Source organism: Branchiostoma floridae, chromosome 16 (assembly GCF_000003815.2).
Source record: "Branchiostoma floridae strain S238N-H82 chromosome 16, Bfl_VNyyK, whole genome shotgun sequence".
Lineage (NCBI taxonomy): Eukaryota > Metazoa > Chordata > Leptocardii > Amphioxiformes > Branchiostomatidae > Branchiostoma > Branchiostoma floridae.
In genome coordinates, this window is record NC_049994.1 from 4,340,217 (window position 1) to 4,361,481 (window position 21,265).

At 39.6% G+C, this 21,265-nt stretch overlaps 1 protein-coding gene across 1 annotated transcript in view; it reads left to right on the forward strand.

The window, feature by feature from the left end:
• The first annotated feature begins 206 nt into the window (after positions 1 to 206).
• The window catches only part of LOC118403207 (F-box/LRR-repeat protein 7-like), a 53,396-nt gene continuing 32,337 nt past the window's right edge, over positions 207 to 21,265 (forward strand). Inside the window, exons 1-2 of the mRNA XM_035801788.1 lie at positions 207 to 1,467; positions 7,655 to 7,750. Coding sequence (XP_035657681.1) covers positions 1,425 to 1,467; positions 7,655 to 7,750 — 139 coding nt within the window. The 5' untranslated portion in view covers positions 207 to 1,424. The remainder of the gene's footprint in view (positions 1,468 to 7,654; positions 7,751 to 21,265) is intronic.

Genomic DNA, 21,265 nt, shown 5'->3' on the forward strand with positions numbered 1-21,265 from the left:
GATATATAATTACAGTGTAAACACTACATCCTCGTGGTATGCATGTGTACCTGCAACAAACGAGGCGACAACACAAGTCATAAACACAAATAGAGCAGACCCAGTAACTGAATTGGGTGCGCCTTGGGCCAATGGCGCCGCCCGCTTGGGTTCCATTCACAAATAATGAATCCCTAATTGGCAGAGCCCAACACAATACATACAATAGTAACCCTACCCAAGCTGAGCTCACCAACACTGAAGAGGGTATCTCCAATTTCCGTGCAGGTCTACAGTTCGTTCGCAGTACAGACGAACCGGTAGACTACGTCTAGGTGAACCTTTTAAGGTTTCCTTCGTGATTGTAGCCCTGTTCTTATGCCAGCAACCTGTATGTTTACCGCGAATGCCTGAGGGATGTTCTCTGGTATTTATATACACCTTGAACGGGTAGACCACAGAAGGTAAGACGTGCGGAATACAGCGACGACGGATTTGGTTCGACTCCAAGGATTCTATGCAGTGACTGGGCAGAGATTTTGCTACCAGAACACACCTGTTTATGTTTCTTCAAGTTTGAAGGTACTACAAGTCGAGAGAAGCAATTCACCTGCGGTTTTTGTCTGTAAGGAGAGATAGAAGCAACCAGGACAAAGGTGTAACAGCTAGCCCACGGTCGCGCAGGTTTTCAACTAGCAACCACACGTGCCTTGTGAGCCGAGAGTGTTCGAGCGCACCTCAAGGTTGGACCCGCAAGTGTGTTTTGGAGGACGTGAGCAAGTTTGCCTGGTCTGTCAAAACCTCGAAAGAGTGCCTCGACCCTTCAGAAAAGTTTGTTTCTCCAAAGATGAACGGACTCTGGAGTGGCTGCAGTTCAAACAATGTCGAGTAGGGAACTTACGTGTTGAGCTATATAGTCCCACCTGTGAAACGCCCAACGACAACAAACGCAGGTTTCTAACACCTTTTCCCTTCAAGTTTCCCTCTAGGATATTTGTGGGGAGCAGTTTGCGGTGAGAAAGAATTGTGTGTGTACAACAGGTGGTCCCGACAGCCAACTTGACAAATTACTGAGGGATTATCGGAAGCAGACTTCCACGACCTCCTGGCGACTGTGACCAAACATTTACGTCAGAGCGACAAATATCGTCTGAAAAAAAATGGTGGCCGCAACTCGAAGTGGGTGAACTACGGCATACTGTGCGGGTGTAATATAACGTTTCTCCCTACAAGAAGTATACACTTCCGGATAAATTTGCGCGTATCTCTGACGACCACACGCACTATCAACAGCTGGAAAGCATTTGGGGGTACTAAAGTGTGTGACAGATTGGAGTTTTCGAGTGGCTAGGCGACATGCGAAGAGCTTGGACACCAGCAGTGGTCGGTAGATAAGCCATTCGGTGAAGTGCACTCTTGTTGACCGACCGCGATAGTGATCCAACATGGGCGCTCACAACGGTAAACACCACGATACAGAGAGTACAGGTACGTCTAGCAAGGACACAATCTTTATTTAGGTCACTTTGCTGTTGTTTCCTCTTTTTCTGTAGCCATTTGTTTAACAGGTATGACCGTATCCAGGTGTTAGACATGGTTAAAAGGGCAATAGTTCAACACAGCGTGCCCTTTTAGGATAATTCCGCCATGCTTTTTAACAACTACCAAAACAACCTAATACGTATAAAGACTTGTACCCATAAGGTTTGAATATAGTACTGCTAAAGTAAAACCTAGCACTGATCGCCCGCATAGTTTGAGATGGTTTCGGAAACTCAGAAGACTTTGGGTAGCTTGTTTTTGCACAGTTCACAAACACCAAAAATACGAAAAGACGACGCAAATATGCTTAAATATGGTTGTACATGTCATGAACATAAAGGTTTTCTTGTCAAGAATATTTCCAACTTTGTGCCAAAATTTTACAAAATGTACCTTTAACAAATATACCTTACCGACAAAGTTTCAAGAGGTTGTCTTAGTGAAAAGAATAATCCACATCACTAAAGGAAATGTGAAGTGAAATGTATACAAATATTTGTAGATTAACCATTACAAACCAATTATTCTAATTAGTCTAGATCAAACAAGTCACTGAAGAGTGTTAAACAGCTAAATCTATATAAAGACATGCTATTTTACATAATCTCAAAAGCTGTGACAAATAGACTTATGCAAAATTTTGGCGCCCTCCTTTGGTGCGTTTCTGACACACAGAAGAAATATTTGTTTGGAGGGAACTCTTCTGTTGCCACTGGGAAAAAGGATTATGAATTTCTCAAGGCCTTGTGTGTTGATACCGGACGAGAAGCTTAAAAGTTTACATGTTATGGTATACGTTACACCCAACACCCCTATGTTTACGTTGTGTGTTTCCATATGTGCTTAGAACTTCCTAACAAAACGTTACATTCTGTTCCACCATGATTCTACATCTTCTGTTGCCATTTTACTTTTCAAAATTAGTTTTGGCAATGATATAACTGTAAAGCAAATAAGATTATTTCTGATTTGAGTTCTGTGCGATTCATAAACAGATAAATGTACCTAAAGGATTTTATTGTTGTGTCAACGCTTAGGGACCCACACAATTATCATACCAGCAATACCCCGATGTTATAGCGGTGTTACACGGGTACAATGTGGTCGCTGGTCCGGATGTTTCTCTCTAAACATTTGGCGGCAGAAGCCCGGGGAATATTTTGCCACTGAAGTTTGTTGTGTCTACACTACGGGAGCGCTAGCCATGCCACGAATTTGCCGGGGTAGACTTCGTACTTTAGGCATGAGCTCTTTTTATGCGGGTGACTCAAAAGACTTCAATGCATGACCGTGACTTTTTAAGGCGTTTTTCTTCTTGATGTTTCGTGGTTTACATAGCTCTAAGTTTAGCTGTGAGGTATTTGCTGATTCATACGTTATCAGAAAGGTAGGTAAATACAAGGATTATGCGATGTTTGTGTCTATAACTGTATTACATGCAAACATGCCAAGCTTTGCCGTAGCCTGGACACCGACATTAGGAGAGCTACGTGTGCACATACCGCAAATACGAGGCAGTGCACGATCTGTAAATGTTTTACTAAAAGTTCTTGCACAAGCATAAGAATGTCCCTGTAGCTCAATTGATAGCAGCCTCACAGTTGAGCTCCTGGTTCCAATGAGTTGGTAACTGGGGGTCCATGGTTCAAATCCTTGGCATGGCATTTTGTTTGGTTGGGGCTCCTCGCGTCTTTCGGAAAGGGACGTAGAATGAGGGTCTCTGGGGAATGGTTAGCAACCCCTCCCCGTAAAAATATACCCTGCTACTGAAACTGCAAGGAAACTTGCTGTCCTACTACTAGGCACTAAAATCAACGAACGAACTAACACAATGATTTCCTTCTCACAACACAAAGCAATTTTCAGACTGAGAATGTCAGAAAACGTGTGCATATGTAAACTTTATTTTTCGATTTCGATGAACATAATTTTAGACCAATGATACTTGTAAATACACATCTGAAATCACTATTTCCAAAAGATTATTTTATTTGTAAGCCATATGTAAGAAAATATTTGCATAAAACTCTTCACACATACAGAAAAGGTCAAATACAACGTCATTAGAAAGCGCCCCCCCCCCAACTCCCTCACCATAAGTGTCCAACCAAATCTGTCGTACTTAACACCACTACCTGATAACATAAATCTTACTTAGCCGCCAGTTGATTGAACCCAGGTGTGTAGGGTACCTATTTACGGCAGGTTAACCTGTCTGATACAATCATTGTCACCGGGCCGGTCTACGTACCAGGGAAAAAATGTTACCACTCACGGCAAGAGCTCGCCAGTAGTAGTAGTGAACATATACTTCAAGTGACAACTCCCTCTAGTTACCTTAGCCAAGAAAGTTATGTTTCGGGTAGCGTTTGTATGTATGTTTGTATGTTTGTATGTATGTATGTATGTATGTATGTATGTATGTAGAAGATCAGCGTAACTCAAGAACGCCTGGATGGATTGTATTGATATTCGGTATGTGAGTAGGTCTTGGTGAGACCTGGAAACGATTAGATTTTGGGCCCCCTGACAGCCTGTTACGGTACTGCAGCGGTTAGGGCTGTATCCGTCTTTAGGAAAGAACATGAAATGGTGGGTCCCGTATTCGAGGAGGTGCCTCAAGCATGTTAGAGGGGAAGTGCTTGTAAAAGCATACCCTGCTACAGAAACAGCAAGGGAACTTGCTGACCTATGTGCCACTAGGCGCTACAAGATGAACAACAACAAGAGCAAACGATTTAGCTTTCTTTTATGCTTTCTTTCTAGTTCGTGTGCTGCTCTTCAGGCAAACCTCGACTCAAAATAGTCAACCCTGTTATCATTGTGTTTTCACGTTTCCGGTACATTTAGCGTTCAAATGTAATGCTAGCATCTGTGAAGTTTCAACCACGAAGTTAGCAAAATGTCTTCTTTTTTTCAGCAAAACTCCAAGCATAAAAGTTGTGTCATTTTTTTGGTTCAAATTTGGCGGTCGGACAGTAGACAGTGTCTCGAAAATCATGTCAACTCATTGAAGTTAACAAAGGATTACCTTTCGGACCATCACGCCCTGCTTAAGAGTTAATTCCCCTCTTTTTTTATCTCGAGCAAATTTGGAGGCCGTCTGTCGAATGCCAAGGTTGATACTTATTCTAAATGGAAACCCCTTTGTATGACGTTGAGATCACCTCTTATGGAATTAACGTTCTATAGGAACCCCACAATACAAGACAGCAATGTTAAGATGTTAAACATTGGGTGTGTTCGAGTGAAAGAATACTCTCTTACAGTATACAAAGACATACTTGAATGTTTATGTTTTTTTGGTATCGAAAAAATAATGTTATTCCTCTTGCCCATCTTTCCACATTCCTCGAGTGCACGATTTTGGTAACCTGTACAAAATAAAGCTGACATATTACATACAAGCTTCCGTGTAGGATTTTCTCTGACGCTAATTAGCGCCTTAATTAACGGCCCTTTTCATGAGTAGTTAATGAAAGGCTTTCCAGTGTCCTTAAGATCTGCAAAGACATAACAAAAGAAGAATGCAACCAGTGGTTTAGTGGGCGTTTCGCACACCTTACTGACTGCGCCACTCGTGTGTTTATCTTTACCTCAGTTCAATACATTAAAAACCAACCGCCCTACACTGAATCATAGATTACTAGAGATAGCCAAATAGCTCTCAATCTGGACTAACAGCAGCTTAACACGGGTTGTAAGGGGTTGGTGATAAGAGACTGTAAGTTTTGTGACATGTCTGTCAGTGTGCACATGTTGGAATGTGTGGGGAGGGTTTGTAGCCTGCGGCAGAGTGTTTGTCCCAGACGGTTTCTTCTCGGCATGTTTTACCAGTTTTGCCCTTGTGAACTGTCTCTAATCTCCAAGCAGATCCTATACGGTAGCATAAGATAGTATCATAAGCTGTCAGAGGAGTGAAGCCGGCCTAGGAGTGTGTATGCCCCGGTGCCCGTCTTACTCCCTTTGGCCGACTACACGACCTTTGGCAGCTTTGAGACTATCTTATGGCACCGTAGGATCTGCTTGGAGATTAGACTGTCTCTGTGAGTCAGAAATCTGCGTGCACTAGGGGCCCGGTCACATATGTCGTGCGTTTGTCTCGTCGTGTGACTGAGTACGATCGCAGCTGGCATAGTTGTGTGTTTTTTTACTGCAAAATTAAGCTGTCTTACTGCGGGAGGTAATTTGTCTTAGATCCTTGTCTTGGCTTATTTTTGTCACAGCCTTCTTGAAAATTCTACGACTTCAAATCGTGACCTACGACGACTGAGATGGCGCCATAAATGAACATTAGACAAAATGATTGACAACAAAGGGATAAGACACTCTTAATATTTTAGTTTCTACATGCTATCTAGACTGTACGACGCAACCCTTAATGACATGTATTTTTGTCAATAAATTTTTGTTGATCTGTTTTTCCATTTTATTCACGGTGAAGCAAAAATGAATATAACACCAAATATTGCTCGCTTCTATTGATCACGAAAAGCTATTATCATCTGTGACATTTTGGTAACGATATCTGATCAAAACACCATGACATTTGGACATTTGTATAATTTATTTGATGATATTCCAATTGTAGTACGGCGTATATAATTAAGTTCGTGATACTCATTCCGAAAAATTTCCCATAGTTTATATCACACAAATATATAAACCGTATCACAAAAGCATAGCGTATGCCTTAGATTTGTAACCTATTGCATCATTCTAAAGCCAATATACATGTTTTAAGTCTGAATTAATTATTAATAGTCGACAAAGGCATTTCGTTTGCGTTAAGTATAGTCCAACCCTTTCTAACGTATTGTCTAACGGACTCTAACCTAAGTTTATTTTTGGTAGAGAACCACAGTTAATATTGGTTACTAAAGGCTGAAAAGAACCTCGCATGTCTGTAACTTTGTCCTTGTCTCAAAACAGTCGAAACTCTTCAAGATACTGTCACAGAATGGCGTTTGTTTACACAAAGGTGTTGATTTTTAACCGAGCTGTTATGTTATTTCGTTATACATGTGATGTTCTTCCGCTTGGATATGCAAATACGAGAGGAACTTGATGTGGAAGATGTACGAAACAGGGTTGTTTGAGCGCTGATAGTGTTTGTTTACATTGCCGCCTACCCGCTACGTTCGGACGTGACCCAGTGCCCAAAACGCCTGGTTATGAAAACAAACGTGAACTTGAGACTTGTCTTGTGGGCATGGTCTCTTATGGGTATGGTGGGTCGGCTCGTCACCGAGCTCTAGCTGTGTGTGTGTGTGTGTGTGTGTGTGTGTGTGTGTGTGTGTGTGTGTGTGTGTGTGTGTGTGTGTGTGTGTGTGTGTGTGTGTGTGTGTTTGTGTGTGATTTTTGAGTGGTACATAGCTCTTGTGAGTGACTGAGGGAGAAAGTGATGTAGCTTTGGGACCCTTAACGACTTTCTTTGGAACTACAGGGGCCGATTATATCTAAAACTTTGAAAGTAACTCAAGAAGCGGGTTACACACCTAACTTACAAGGCTGTATATATTCGATTTCTATCAGTAGAATGTATTTAATAGTAACACTTTCCATACCATTTCTTGTTTTGTAAAAGTAAAAAAAAATATATCGATATGGAGGTTTCGAATTTGTTAATTTTTGGGGGTAAACGCAACATCGTAAGTACAAAATTAACTTAACTATTTGGTAGACATTGAAAGAACAATGATTTTAGAAACGGTAATCATTTTGATAAAAGCTACAATAATTTGTTCCGTCACACACAGAACTATGACCACTATGTGTAGTATGTCTAGGTTTTAATGCAATCCACTTGTCCAAGCGGTGTTTTAAAGTGGATTTTCCGCGTTCTTTGCGTGTCTACATACTTTTCCCACGCGTCAAGTTCGGAACAATTCTTACCTCAGGCTTTCTAGACGCCAAGAACTTCCGACCAAAATACCTACTAAGTTGCGTTCCTACGCGCTCTTCCTCTAAAACAGACCACAATAGTCTGCTTTCCATTTTTTACTAAAACTACGACCAGACAATTCCCAGCTGGTACTTTATACGTCAAGAACACTTAAGGAATCATTAATTCCGGGACGTCTCTATAGAGGAGTTCTGACATGTATTTATGTTTGGGCTTTTTCCTGTACAGGGAAGACGAATTCCAGTCTGTCCCAGTCGGATTTGAGTACTACGATGGACTTCACCCCGACGATCACGAAAACCAGGAAGACTGTGTCATTCGGGGGTAAGTAACATCAATCTTCTTGACTTTGAACTTGGTACATGTATGTTAGTTGTCCGCACAATGGTAAGTTGTGTTTGGGATGTCCCTGTAGCTCAACTGGTAGTAGCCTCACTGTTGAGCTCCTGGTTCCGATTAGTTGGTAACTGGGAGGTCACGGTTCAATCCTGGGTAGGGCATCTCGGTTGGGGCTGCACCTGTCTTTCGGAAGGGACATACAATGGGGAGCCCCGTAATCGTGGAGGTGGCTCGAGCAAGGGAAGTACTAGCAACCCCTCCCTATATCCTGCTACTGAAATAGCAAGGAAACTTGCTACCCTATATGCCACGACAATGGTCTGAATGCGAACAGTAAGTCGTTGAACAGTATAGATAACATATATACAAATCATTACAACATCAACACTTGGGAACAAGGAGGTTAGAAAATAGTTTAGTTTTTTTCTACTAGCGTGTCAAAATGTATCTGATACCAAACTATTTATTTGTATACACTCAGGGAAGCAACATTGGTAAAAATCGACGATTTCGTTTTCTTTGTCCAGGTTATACATCGAACTTAATACTAAGTGGCTTGCATTCTTTTCTCTTATCAAGGGTCTAACATTTTGGTACGCCATTTTCTTATACAAATTAAAGGATCTAAAAAGCAGCAAATACCACCCTTCCCATTGCCAAATTACAGGAAAATCTAAAACTCGTCTGAATTTGTCAAACCATACTTTTCAGACCTTACGCCGTTTTAACACATTCTACCTTGTCTACCTGAACTGAAATAGACCTTGTTTAACACTTTCTTGTACCGTTAGCCGCCGGTTTTCTTAACCGGCCTCCAGAAGCAAAGTAGGGTGAAATTGACACGACAAACAAAATTTGAAACCCTATATGGGTTGGAGAAACCGAGGGACGGATTCTGTTTGGGTCGTCCTTTGTTCGCAGCCACGGACACATGCACCAAAATGAAACCCCCGTAACCCCTCTTTTCTCCGCCTTTGGAAGAGAAGTATGTTCACAGCTTGATTAAATCCACAAGAAGAAGTCAGTCATGTCGACATTTGGGACCAAAAAGGGAACCGGCACTTTAAAAAACACTACTGTAAAAACTTGACACACATTTTATTTTTGTGACTTTTTTTGTGTGTGGACAAATCCACTGAGCCACAAGAGTCCATTCCAGGTCTACGCAATTTTTTTTAGTAACATTTGTAATATTTTCAAAATGTTGTCAAATAATTACAAAACGTTATGAATATTCATCTATATTTCGAAAAAAGTAAATGCTTCTTTTATCAATTGTTTTGTAAATTTTCAAACATTTCTAAAGTGGTCATCAAAAGAGATGATTTTGTCCAACAATTTTCAATCTATCTATTGAAGTATACAAGATTTAAAAAAACAAATAAAAACTCGTTTTTGATCCTCATTCTTTGTATACACTGGTAAGAAACTTGAGTTTTCCAAGATGGGAAACACTCTTGAATTGAGCGGAAAGGAGGGTTCAAAAGGGCTAGCCAGGGTCGCGTACTTGCAATTCTTTCTCCGTGCCAAAAGACTAATAGAGTACACTGTTCTGTACAATTTCCTCTCTCGACAGGTGGATTAGACTTACAGCAAACAGGAACTAACATTAAAGCCCTTAACGGTACCTTAGCCCTTTACGTTTTCTTTACGCATTGTGTAAAACTGTAAGTGGCAGTTAGAAAGGGTCTTTGTTAATGGAACTTGCTGACAGAGAGTTGAGTTATTACGCATACTTTCTTCGCTTGATAAACATACGCCATCGCGTCGGCCTCTGAAAGGAAGATATGTCCGTTGCAAAGCTTTACAAATATTTTCCCACTCAGAAGTTCCTCTCGGATATCATGTTTGCGTAAAAGCTGCCAAATAGGGTGTACAAACTGGGCATATTGTGTGCATAACTTCGCCATATTGCGGCAAGGTCTATTTGACATCGTGACTTAGCTAGCTTGGTACGGCGATCCTTGCAATTGGTTGATGTGTTTTTGAGTGTCGCGTTTCGGTGTTTTTTTACCCTCCAAACAGTGCTTATTGTTGTCGGGTGGTAGGGTAGGGTAACCCTGGCGTGATTTTCGAAGTGGGTGGTGATATTAAATAACTTCGATCCATAGAAGAACAGGGTCATAGCACAACAGGTAATCGATCACTGTTTAATACACTGAACGGAGCTCCGCTCTCTTCAATTTTCGTTGTTGACATTTTTTCCTCAAAATTAATCGTAAAGTGACCGTTCTAAATGATCTTAAAACTAATATATGCGATCATAAAACTGTACATTGACAAAAGATGTGGCTTTGTGAAATGGCATACGAAATATTCAAGCATTGGTACTGTATTGACAAAAGGTTTATAAAAAGCAATACGATTTTGTCCAGTTGCGGTTCCGACAAATTTTCATAAGGTAGCCATTATACGTAAGCAACAAGTTATTTTCATGTATATGTCCGGACCTCAGGACCTGAACCGGACCTGTACCTGAATTTTCTGTACCGGTACCCACCCCTAGTAACAATCAATTTTTAATTACTTTAAATCATCGGATTGACTTGAAATTTAGGATTTATTCGTAACCGGTAGAAAGGGAGTTTCTTCCAGAATCTTTTCATACACATATAACCTTATTTTAATACCAGATAGTTTTGCATACTCACTAAGTAGCATAGAAAACTCTTTTACGTCTATCTACCTAAATTTTCTACACTGCTTTAGTCTACTAAATCCTAGACAGTACATGGTAGCGGTACCAGTCCCTAACACCCACCTAAACCTCGTTGTTAGGTCATTAGGCAAATTATCGACCTGTTGCAAACTAGGTAAATATTTAGTCGACCACAAGCACGGTACTGTGGCTGAGAAGGGCTTTAGAAACTCAGCGTTACTTAAGCACTTCACATTTTTTCCGCCTTGAAGGAGATGGATTTGCTTTAAGAATTTGGGATAGGTCAAAGTTTTAAGCTGTAAAAATATTCTACCTTGTGTGGGTCTATTTTAAAGAGATCGTTGGAAACACTTATCTTAAGATTAAACCACAGTGTACAGTAACTATTGTGTTTAATGGTTTGAACATAAATATTGAACTCTTTTGTGTAGCTGGGCTAGAAATATAGAATACAACATGGCCCGAGGTACCAGCCCGACCTTCGGCCGTCGGCCGATCCAACCCGCGGGAGGGCTGGGACCGAGGGTGATGCGGAATACACCGTGTTGTATGATTTATTCATGTCATACCCATCTGAGAAAACCCCTGTTTTGATGCGAAATGCGCCAGAAGTTGAACAAATTTGATGCCCTCGAACAAAAAGTGTTGCAACAGTAATGTTCCAACGTCCGAATCAGGTATTCGAACTTTCGATGGCGCCGCACTCGGCCCGCTCGAAACAGTTCGATTTATTCGAATGGAGCCTGTGTGATACGCCTTTCAAACCTGTGCGATACGGAAGTTATGGCCCGGTCCGGAACACCCGTATCGAACGTTTTCGCGCCACAGGTATGGCATAATGTGTGTTATAGAAGGTAAAAAACCTTTGGTGCATTTCTGTTTTTTTTTGTTCCCCAATTGTATCTTCTTGAATAGGAAAAAGTCCCCCCTCCTCAAAAAAGACATCAGGTTCTTTAGAGCAAAAACGGGCCTTCCTTTCTTTCAGTTCATGATGCTAATATGTTGCAGCTAGCAAAATCTTCAATAAGATTACATTTACAAGTTTAGGACTGCTGAAAAATATCAATGCTACCATATTGTGTCAAGTTTCTAGTTCTTTCTTAAAGTATGAATTTTGAGAGTGATGATAACATACTTAGCCTAGTACTTTTACAGGGAACGGCCCCTTTGAGACAGGAAGCTCGGGCTAAAATTAGCAGATGGAACAAAACCTCAGATTCGGTCACTGCAGTCCTCAAACAAACCTCAGACCTTCAAACCTCCCACCTGTGTGGACCGACCCCAAAACATTGCCTCTCTTTGTTAACTCACAATCCCTGTGCAAATTTTACTTCCAAGACCAGGTGAGTCTGTCACCAAGGCGACAAAAAATTGTCTACAACGTTTGTGTGATAAAGGATTTTTCTTCGGGGATGATATTTACCTGTGATTTAAACTGCGTCCATTTTGATTTGTTTTTAACATGGCCATTTCCTCACTCTTCTACTAGGTAGGCCAAAAAATGACTTATAAATGGGATGAAATAACCTACTGTATATCCATTGTTGTTAAAAACAGGCTACGTTGGGATATCAAGTCGACGGACAGTGGTTTCAAACTTCAATATTTTCAAAATATCTCAGTTTGAAACCATCGTCTGTTTACTTGATATAGCCCTAAATGGCCGTTTTTAACAACAATGGATATAGGTTACCCCACGGATAAAGGTGAACTAGCATTATAACGTTATTACTTTGCATGAACATTTCAGTCTATCGTTGTACAAAAGGAATGACGGTATGAAAACAAAGTGATAATCTTCCTTTCAATTTGTATTGACGAATGCATTTTACTGATAGTAAAGGTAAATTGATGTTGTTAATGGGAAATTGTCACTTTTTATCTTCTGGGTTGATGTTCCTTTATCAGTAGCTTGGGCATAGTCCCACGTCTAATTGCCAGACATTTGCTTTGTTTCCCGGCAATGTTTTGTTTGATGATCGGATTTTCTGTGATGAAAACGACGGATGTTAGTGCATTGCTGATAATAGATAATAGATCGTATCAACAAGAGTTCGAAGACTGCGTACCTCCATAAAATATTTAGAGCATTTATAGATTTCTTTTTTCATCTTGTCTCATTGATTATGCAAATAAGGTTCTAATTAGCATGATCTATTTCATGTAGGATGAACATCTCATCCAAAATTATGTTAAAGTCCTCAGGTTTGTCAGAATTCCATGTTTATATTTTATGATAAATTATGCAAACATTTGTACATCTACATAATCTATGCATAGTAGTGTATCCCTTTAAAACTTACACACCTTGGAATTAGGTAATGCCCATTTACCACCATTTACCACTAAGGAACTATAGTATATCACTTTTACATTAATGATGCCTTTTATGTTCAGCAAATGTAGTGTAAATGACATATTAGCCAGATTCCTACCTATGATAACACATTCCACAAATGAATGGGTTACACAAATATACTGCAAATGTTAAGGTTTTATTTGGCATGCTATCCTCTCCCAGGAGCATTCTGCAAAGGTGAACCAAAGGACACAGGAAACTGGTCCAGTGTCTAAAAGCTCCTAAAAGAAACATGTTTGACAGATTTATCATCGAGTGATGTCTTCCTGGTTGTATGGAAAGAAACTTGATGCCCTATTGGCACCTATCAAATCAGTTTTGCTTGGAAATGTACCAGAGACCTTTGTTTTTAACGCTAGTTCACCTTTATTCGCGCAGTTACCTTTATCCGTTGTTTGTTTTTAAACATGGTATTTTAGGGATGTCCAGTTGTCAGCCTTTGGTTTCAAATTGTGATATTTGCAAATTATGCAGTTTGAAACCGTCGTGAAATAAATCTGATCCCTAAATATCCTGTCGCTAAGACCAACGGATATAGGTTACCCCGCGAATAAAGGTGAACTACCTTTACAAAGGACCAGGGAGGTAGTCATCCCAAAGAAACATTCAGAAACCCCTCTCTAGCACAGGAGAAAGTAGTGGTCGGGATTTTTACTGACTCACTCCCCGATCTCTGTGACCCAACATCTGCTTGGAGTATAACTCTCCATATAAAAGGCTTAACTGCCCAAGAAGTTTAATACTCAGGGGACTGATAAGATCTGGTCTATGTGGGCAGGTGGTCACTGTAGACAGGATTCTTAATTCTTGTTTTAATAGGAAAAATCTAGGGGAAACCAGAAAGTGGTCACATTTAACAGGTGGTCTGTATGTATAAGAGATGGTCACTTGTGCAGGTTTGGTTGTATTATTATCAATGGCCAGGTGGTCCTTATGTAGAAGTGGTCACTTGTACAGGTTTGACTGTACATTTGTATCAATGACCAGGTGATCCTAATGTAGAGGTGGTCACTAACACAGGTTTGACTGTAATTATTATGGCCAGGTGGTCCTTATGTAGAGGTGGTCACTGATAATATGACATTTACACTGTCAGTCCTATCAAGGTGTGCTAAGCTAAGAAGTGTTTCTTGTTTTCCTTGTTTTTTCTTAAATCGTTAACTTTAGCTTCTCTATTATATTATATAGCTTCATTTGTGTTACGATAGTTTCAATATTTAAATTGTTGCCAATAAGTTTTTCCTTAACTTCTCCATTTGATAGCTTAAGTTGTTATTTAGTTGATATATTTCCCTGCTTTTAATAATTTAATTGTTATTTAGCTTCTCTATTTGATGGCTTTTTTGTGTTAATTTAGTTGATACATTTCCTTGTTTTATTATCAATTGTTTATCACCTCAATTATTTCATTAGAATTGCATACGTTATAGGAGGAGGGCTCGCATAAGCCATTAGGCTTCCTCCCTTCCTCCCGCACAGTATTTGTTTTATCCAATGTACATTTCTCTGTTTTTGTGTTCTACGTGCGAATAAATAAACTCAAACTCAAACTCAAACTCAAAGTGGAAAGTGTATATCCAAGATGTTGCACTAAGGATAAGGACAGCTAAGATGCTAATCTATGCTGTTGACAGTTTTCTTACAACATTCCTGTCTAGGGAAGTACTAAGTCCTGTGGGATGTTTGTCTGTTGTTGTAACTGCCTGGTTTGATTGACAGTTGCAAGCTACTGTCTTCCACCCTGTCTGAGGATTTACACTTGTTTAGCTTTATAAAGGGACATTTCATTTTACTATATGGGGTAGATGGCGAGTTTCTTTAGAGGGGATCAACCACTAGGCTAGCATGTGTAGCGAAGGACTATTATCGGACCCCTCCCTGTAAAGTAAATTACCATGCTACTGAAACAGCAAGAAAACTTACTGCCTTTTTGCACCACTAAAGAATATACAAGGGTCTGCAAACATGTAGAAAGTTTCAGATTGTGAAAATAAAAAGAAGATCTAGATATTGTCACCAGCTGTTGTCATACTAGATGCATAAAAAACATTTGACAATGTGTGTTACATCGTATAGAAGAGATCCTTTTATTCTGATAGTCTCTGACATTTCTGGCACTCCAAGTAAACAATTACCACTACATTCATGTGGTAACCTTTTCTTTTGCCATTTCTGTTCTTGACATATTTCTTTAACCTTTTGCTATTCTATTTGTATGCATTTCTGATATTTTGATTCTGATCAGTACCAACTCTAGCAACACCCCCACCCCCAGCCCTTTCAGATTTGTGACTCCCTTACTAATGAAATTAGCCATGACAGTACACAGTCTGGCCCTGACTGGTCTATAGGGACTGTAAGGGCTCTGTTGTAGTTACAGACACACAACATCAGGGTGGCGGTATTGGTGGGATTATTGCATGCAGGGTGTTTGACCCAGAACCCAGAGGTACTGGGTTTGAACCCCCTGACATGCTCCGTCACTGTAGCCTTGGAAAATGCACTTGACACCAATTTCCTCACTTCACTCAGGTGAAAATGAGTACTTAGCTTTGGTGAGAGACAGATTTACTCTTAGAATGTTTTTTTGTTCTAAGGCCACACCAATTTAGTTTCTTGGTTCACGGATTTTTTCATAAAAAATATGGAGCAAGAGGGCGAAATAAAAATAAAAATCGTAAAATGGTTGGGATAAAGGTAACGGCTAATCCAAAACATAAAGAAAAAAGTTTTCAGCTTGAAAAAAGTACAAAAACACTATTTTTGTACAGTAACAGCACCTGTACCCACACTTTAAGGAGCTTATAATATAAAGGCCAATTTGCTACACCAGAAAGTTGGTGAATGGTTTCATTAATGGTGAAAATTTGCTGAGTGGTAATTTTTATTTTTATTTTTTTCCCCAAAAAATAGGATCGAGCGAATCCGTGAACCAAGAAATTAAATCGGTGTGGCCTAATGGTATTCCAAGCTAGCATAATTTTTTTCAACTTCCGAAAAAGTGGTTACAAACTGATATTTTCAAAATACTGTAGTTTGAAACCTTGAACGTCCGTCGACTTGATATCCCTGAAAATATCCAGTTTTCAGAACAACGGATATAGGTTACCCCGTGGATAAAGGTGAACAAGCATTACTACATTTTAATTTGCAATAGTGCATCGAGTGTGTAGTAACTGTTCTTTTGGGTGTCTGTAACAGTATACATGTCAATTAGCCTAGTTGACTGCGAGCAAGGATTAGTTAGGATCATTTGTGCCCCTTTCTTTTTTTCTGCCAGAAGAAAACCTCAGCAGAAAACCTGACCTACTTTCAGCAAGACAGATCATAGGATTAAGTAAGAAACTAGATAATTGGACAAACCCTATTTTCCCTAAAACCATAAGACATTGGAATTTTGGGGAGAGATCAGAGTAAAGACCATGTAATAGGGAGCGCGGAATTGTTTGAGAGGAATGCTTTGTGTGGAAAAATTCCTACTATGCCATATGAAAACTAACAGGCTTCTTCTTACTTCAGCAAAAATTTTGCAACAATGTCTTCTGAGGATGGTGAAAAAGTACAAAATGCCCCCTAACAGCTGTTATGGAACTGTGGCAGAACCTCCGGTTTTGAGAGTTCAGATGATATGAATAGCTACATGTATTGTGAACAGAAAGAAGCGTTGTAAGTTTGGTCCCTCTGTCACGTTGTTATGAATTGCAGGGGCGTTTTTGCAAGAATCTTTGAAGGATTGTAGCTGAAAAATTGTTATTAGACAAAATTTTCAGGATATTGGTATATACTTTTTGTTAAATTTTATGTAACTATTTCTAGAGATATATGGTTTGCCTCTATTTGCCAGTACTGTTGCCAAATGTACTACATTAAAATTTATCTTGAACATAACAAGTAATTCTGATTGATAGCTCCTTCCCTGTTAAGTCAGGTGACCATAATCCGAAAAACTAGGATGAGAAAATGGGCTACAATCCCAGTTCTCAAAGAGTCGACAAACAGGGCCATTTTCTTGATGTTATGACAACAAATGAAAGGGAGTCCCTGGGATTTAGTTAGGATCTCACACTGAAGTCCTGTAACACCATCCAGTGTCTCCAGGTGTGATAGGATAAGTAAAAAATTGAGGATTATGGAAGGTCTTTATGAAAAGATTCCACATTCATTACCCATGGTTCCCTGAATAATTGTTCCCTCTAACGCTTGTTCACCTTTATCCGTGGGGTGACCTTTATCAGTGGTCTTTAAAAACAGCACATTTAGGAATATTAAGTCTGCGGACTGTGGTTTCAAATTTGCAATATTTTCAAAATGTTATGATTTGAAACCACCGTCGGTCGACTTAATATCCTTAAACACGTTTTTTTTCTTACAGACAATGAATATAGGTTACCCCCGGATAAAGGCGAGCCAGCGTTATACCTAATCCATTATTCTCTCTAATATACCTGTAAGGCCACGGCAAGTACATTTTAGGGATTACATCAACATATGCATTGATTTTCGTCTGTCTTTGAAATAAAAATTATTCATGTTAACGCTAGTTCACCTTTATCCATGGAGGAACCTATATCTGTTGTTTAGGGGTGTTTAGGCACATTGAGTCAACGGGTGGTAGTTTTAAACTGCAATGTACCGAAAATATTGCAATTTGAAAACAACGTCTGTCGACGTAAAATCCCCAAATACTGTAAATGCATTTAAGTTCACGGGGATTTAATTTCGCGGTAGCGGGAAAATGTACTTTTTGCGTTGGTTTTAATTTCGCGGTTGACCATGCACTGTAGTCTCTTACTTTTATGGAAAAATGTTCGCGGTGGTTTTAACTTCGCGGTGAAGCGGCTGCCACGAAAACCGCGAACATTAATCCACCGCGAACATTTCTGCATTTACAGTACCCTGTTTTTAAAACCAACGGATATAGGTTACTCAATGGATAAAGGTGAACTAGCATTACCCTCCAGTCAGACTATTAGCATTTAAGGAACATCACAAGCTAAAATATATGATTTACAATATCTTGTTATCAAAACTTTTCGGGGAACATTTCATTGTCAACAATTATCATTCATTTCATTTTATTGCTCAAAGACACTAAACGGCACTGTTGAAGTAAAAATATTAGAGGGTGAGTGAGGGTGCAATATTTTGAGTGCTTGTTTACGTGAAATACTCTCTCACTAGGAAACAAAACAATCTTTATATCAAGTACTTTCTAAGTCAACAAGAAACAAGGCATTCAGTCACGTACATTAACAATTTGTCATGATAAAAGTAAAGAAGTAGACTAACATGTCAAAGTTCTATACAAGCATTCAAACCCCAATTAAATAGACCCCTTTTTTTAGGTTAACAGGTAACAATATGCAAAGGAGAGTTAAAAAGTCTGTAGTATAGATTTATTAGTGGAAAATAGCCCAAGCAAGTTGTAAGGACCCCAGTTTGGATCATAAAGTTATCTGGAGCCACTACACAATGGGGTTCCCTAAACAGTCCATATATGGGGTGTAAACAGTAGGGGCATGTACACTGCTTGCAGGTGGTAGTCTGGGGAAAGAATAGGGACTGTTCAAGTGTCACGGCACGAAAAACGGTATTTAAGGATGCTGAAACCATGCGTAATGTTGACGTATTTTCCTCCTTTACGGATCTATACACCACTTATACGAGTACGTAAATATTGCCTTTAAGTGGTCTTTCTGTAGGTCCGTGTTAGTCCTTATTTTCCGGTTTTCCCGTTGTCTTTCAGCAGCTTAAAGATGTCGTAAATGATTTTTAAAACCCCCTTAAAACTTGTTTAAAGTTCACGTTTATTTGATCTAAAGCCTCTTTACATCTCATATACAATTGCATTAAGTGGATTATAACGTGTGTTTTAGTGCCTTTTCAGCAGCTTAAAGTTGCCATAAATACTTATTAAAACGCCATTAAGACATGTTTAAACTTCACGTATATTTGATCTAAAGCCTATTTACGCCTCATATACGTGTGCATTAAGTGGATTATAACGTGCGTTTAGCTGCCTTTTCAGCAGCTTAAATTTGCCATAAATACCTATTAAAACGCCCTTAAGACATGTTTAAACTTCACGTTTATTTGATCTAAAGCCTCTTTACGTCTCATATACGTGTACATTAAGAGGATTATAACGTGTGTTTAGGTGCCTTTTCAGCAGTTTAAAGTTGCCATAAATACTTATTAAAACGCCCTTAAGACATGTTTAAACTTCACGTATATTTGATCTAAAGCCTATTTACGTCTTATATACGTGTGCATTAAGTGGATTATAACGTGTGCTTAGCTGCCATTTCAGCAGCTTAAATTTGCCATAAATACCTATTATAACGCCCTTAAGACTTGTTTAAACTTCACGTTTATTTGATCTAAAGCCTGTTTACGTCTCATATACGTGTTCATTAAGTGGATTATAACGTGTGTTTAGCTGCCTTTTCAGCAGCTTAAATTTGCCAAAAATACTTATTAAAACGCCCTTAAGACATGTTTAAACTTTACGTTTATTTGATCTAAATCCTATTTACGTCTCATATACGTGTGAATTAAGAGGATTTAATGTGTCTATATTTTTCTTTTTAGCAGCTTTAAGTTGTTATAAATACGTACCAAAACACCCTTAAGACATGTTTAAAGTTCCCTCTGTACGTCTCATATACGTGTGCATTAAGGTGTGGATAAGTGTCATTTTAGGAGAATAATCATTAGCACATTTCAAAGCAAGAAAATACAATGGATGAAACTTTAAAATTTTATTGAATTACGAGAAAATATTACATGGAAAAGTAAAAAAAAACCTACAGCCTACTAGGTATTTGTGGCCTTTCATTCTGATGTAGTCGGCAGTTGAAACAATCACAACGGTTGCGCAATTCCGTGCAGCAGTCCACAGTCCCATTTCCAGTGTTTGGTGAAGCGTCTCGGCGTAAGTTAAAAAGAGCACACATGTACAGTTCCATCTGGTCACCACAGGAATAAGAATCCGGTAAGATCTAGAGGATCCTAGAGTAGTGGCCGATATGACTCGTGTTGTTGGATGGTCCTGGATTCTGTGAACGCGAAACATGTTCAGCTTGCAGTGTCGGCTTCTATTAATCCGGATGGTGCAAGGGCCGTGATTTCCATTCTGTGTCGATTTCCAACAACAACAGCTTGTACAGAATGATAGCCACCTCGTATCTTTGAGTCAAATTCCGTCACCGGGGGTCCTAGGCGGTAAAAGCGGTGTCGCGGCCACAACTTGCGGGCTAGAGCAGGCCCAAACTTTCTTCAATACTTCTCTTCAAAAATGAACGCCTGGAAAATAACCGCTCCTTGTCGTACGTATGGCCCGTAAATTTGAACCCCCCACTCTTTTCTGCCATTGGATACATCCTATCACATGACACAGCTGTGCCACAGACGGACCAAGGAAGTTCAACCTCCTTGGACGGACGGAGGCGTGCTCCCCATGGCGAGTACGAAATAACGCTGAATAAATTTACATCTTGCCTGCCCAAACAAACACGAGCAACACGAGAAGACACCGCCTGTGTACACGAACTGTTCTTTCTCGACGCTTGACTGTAGATAAAGAAATAAACATATTTCGTACATTTACCTGTAGTAAGAACTGTTTGCCGTTTTATAGAGAAAACACAACTCACTGCACAAAACGGTATACCTACTACGTCCTTATTCTTCAAGCAGAGGTTGAGTCGCGGAGATATTCATAGCAGAAGTCGGGATTTCTACCGTCTCTTAGCTCGAGTGTCAACATGCTACAAAGAAAACCTCACCCTGATTTAGACCCTGGAATTTCAGAACATATATGCGGTATAAAATAAAAAGGAAAGGGTCTCCTCCTGTTTGCATAAACTGCGCTTCAAACATGCCGTATGTTCAGCAGAAAAAGGCACCGTTTCATAAAACCTTTAGACGGTATTAGCTAATAGATAAAACGGGGGTAGTACCCCCAAGTTTGCTTAAGCTACACGGATTCAAAGATTAAACATGTCGTATGTTCAACAGAAATACGCAACATTTCATATACGTCTTGGCAACATATAAGCTAAACGGGGGAGGTCTCCCCTAGTTCGCTTAAACTGCGCGGATTCAAAGATTAAACTTGTTGTATGTTTTACAGAAATACGCAACATTTCATATACGTCTTGACAACATAAAAGCTAAACGGGGGAGGTCTCCCCTAGTTCGCTTAAACTGCGCGGATTCAAAGATTAAACATGTCGTATGTTCAACAGAAATACGCAACATTTCATATACGTCTTGGCAACATATAAGCTAAACAAGGTAGGTCTCCCCTAGTTCGCTTAAACTGCGCGGATTCAAAGATTAAACATGTCGTATGTTCAACAGAAATACGCAACATTTCATATACGTTTTGGCAGCATATTAAGCTAAACGGGGGAGGTCTCCCCTGGTTCGCTTAAACTGCGCGGATTCAAAGATTTAACTTGTTGTATGTTTTACAGAA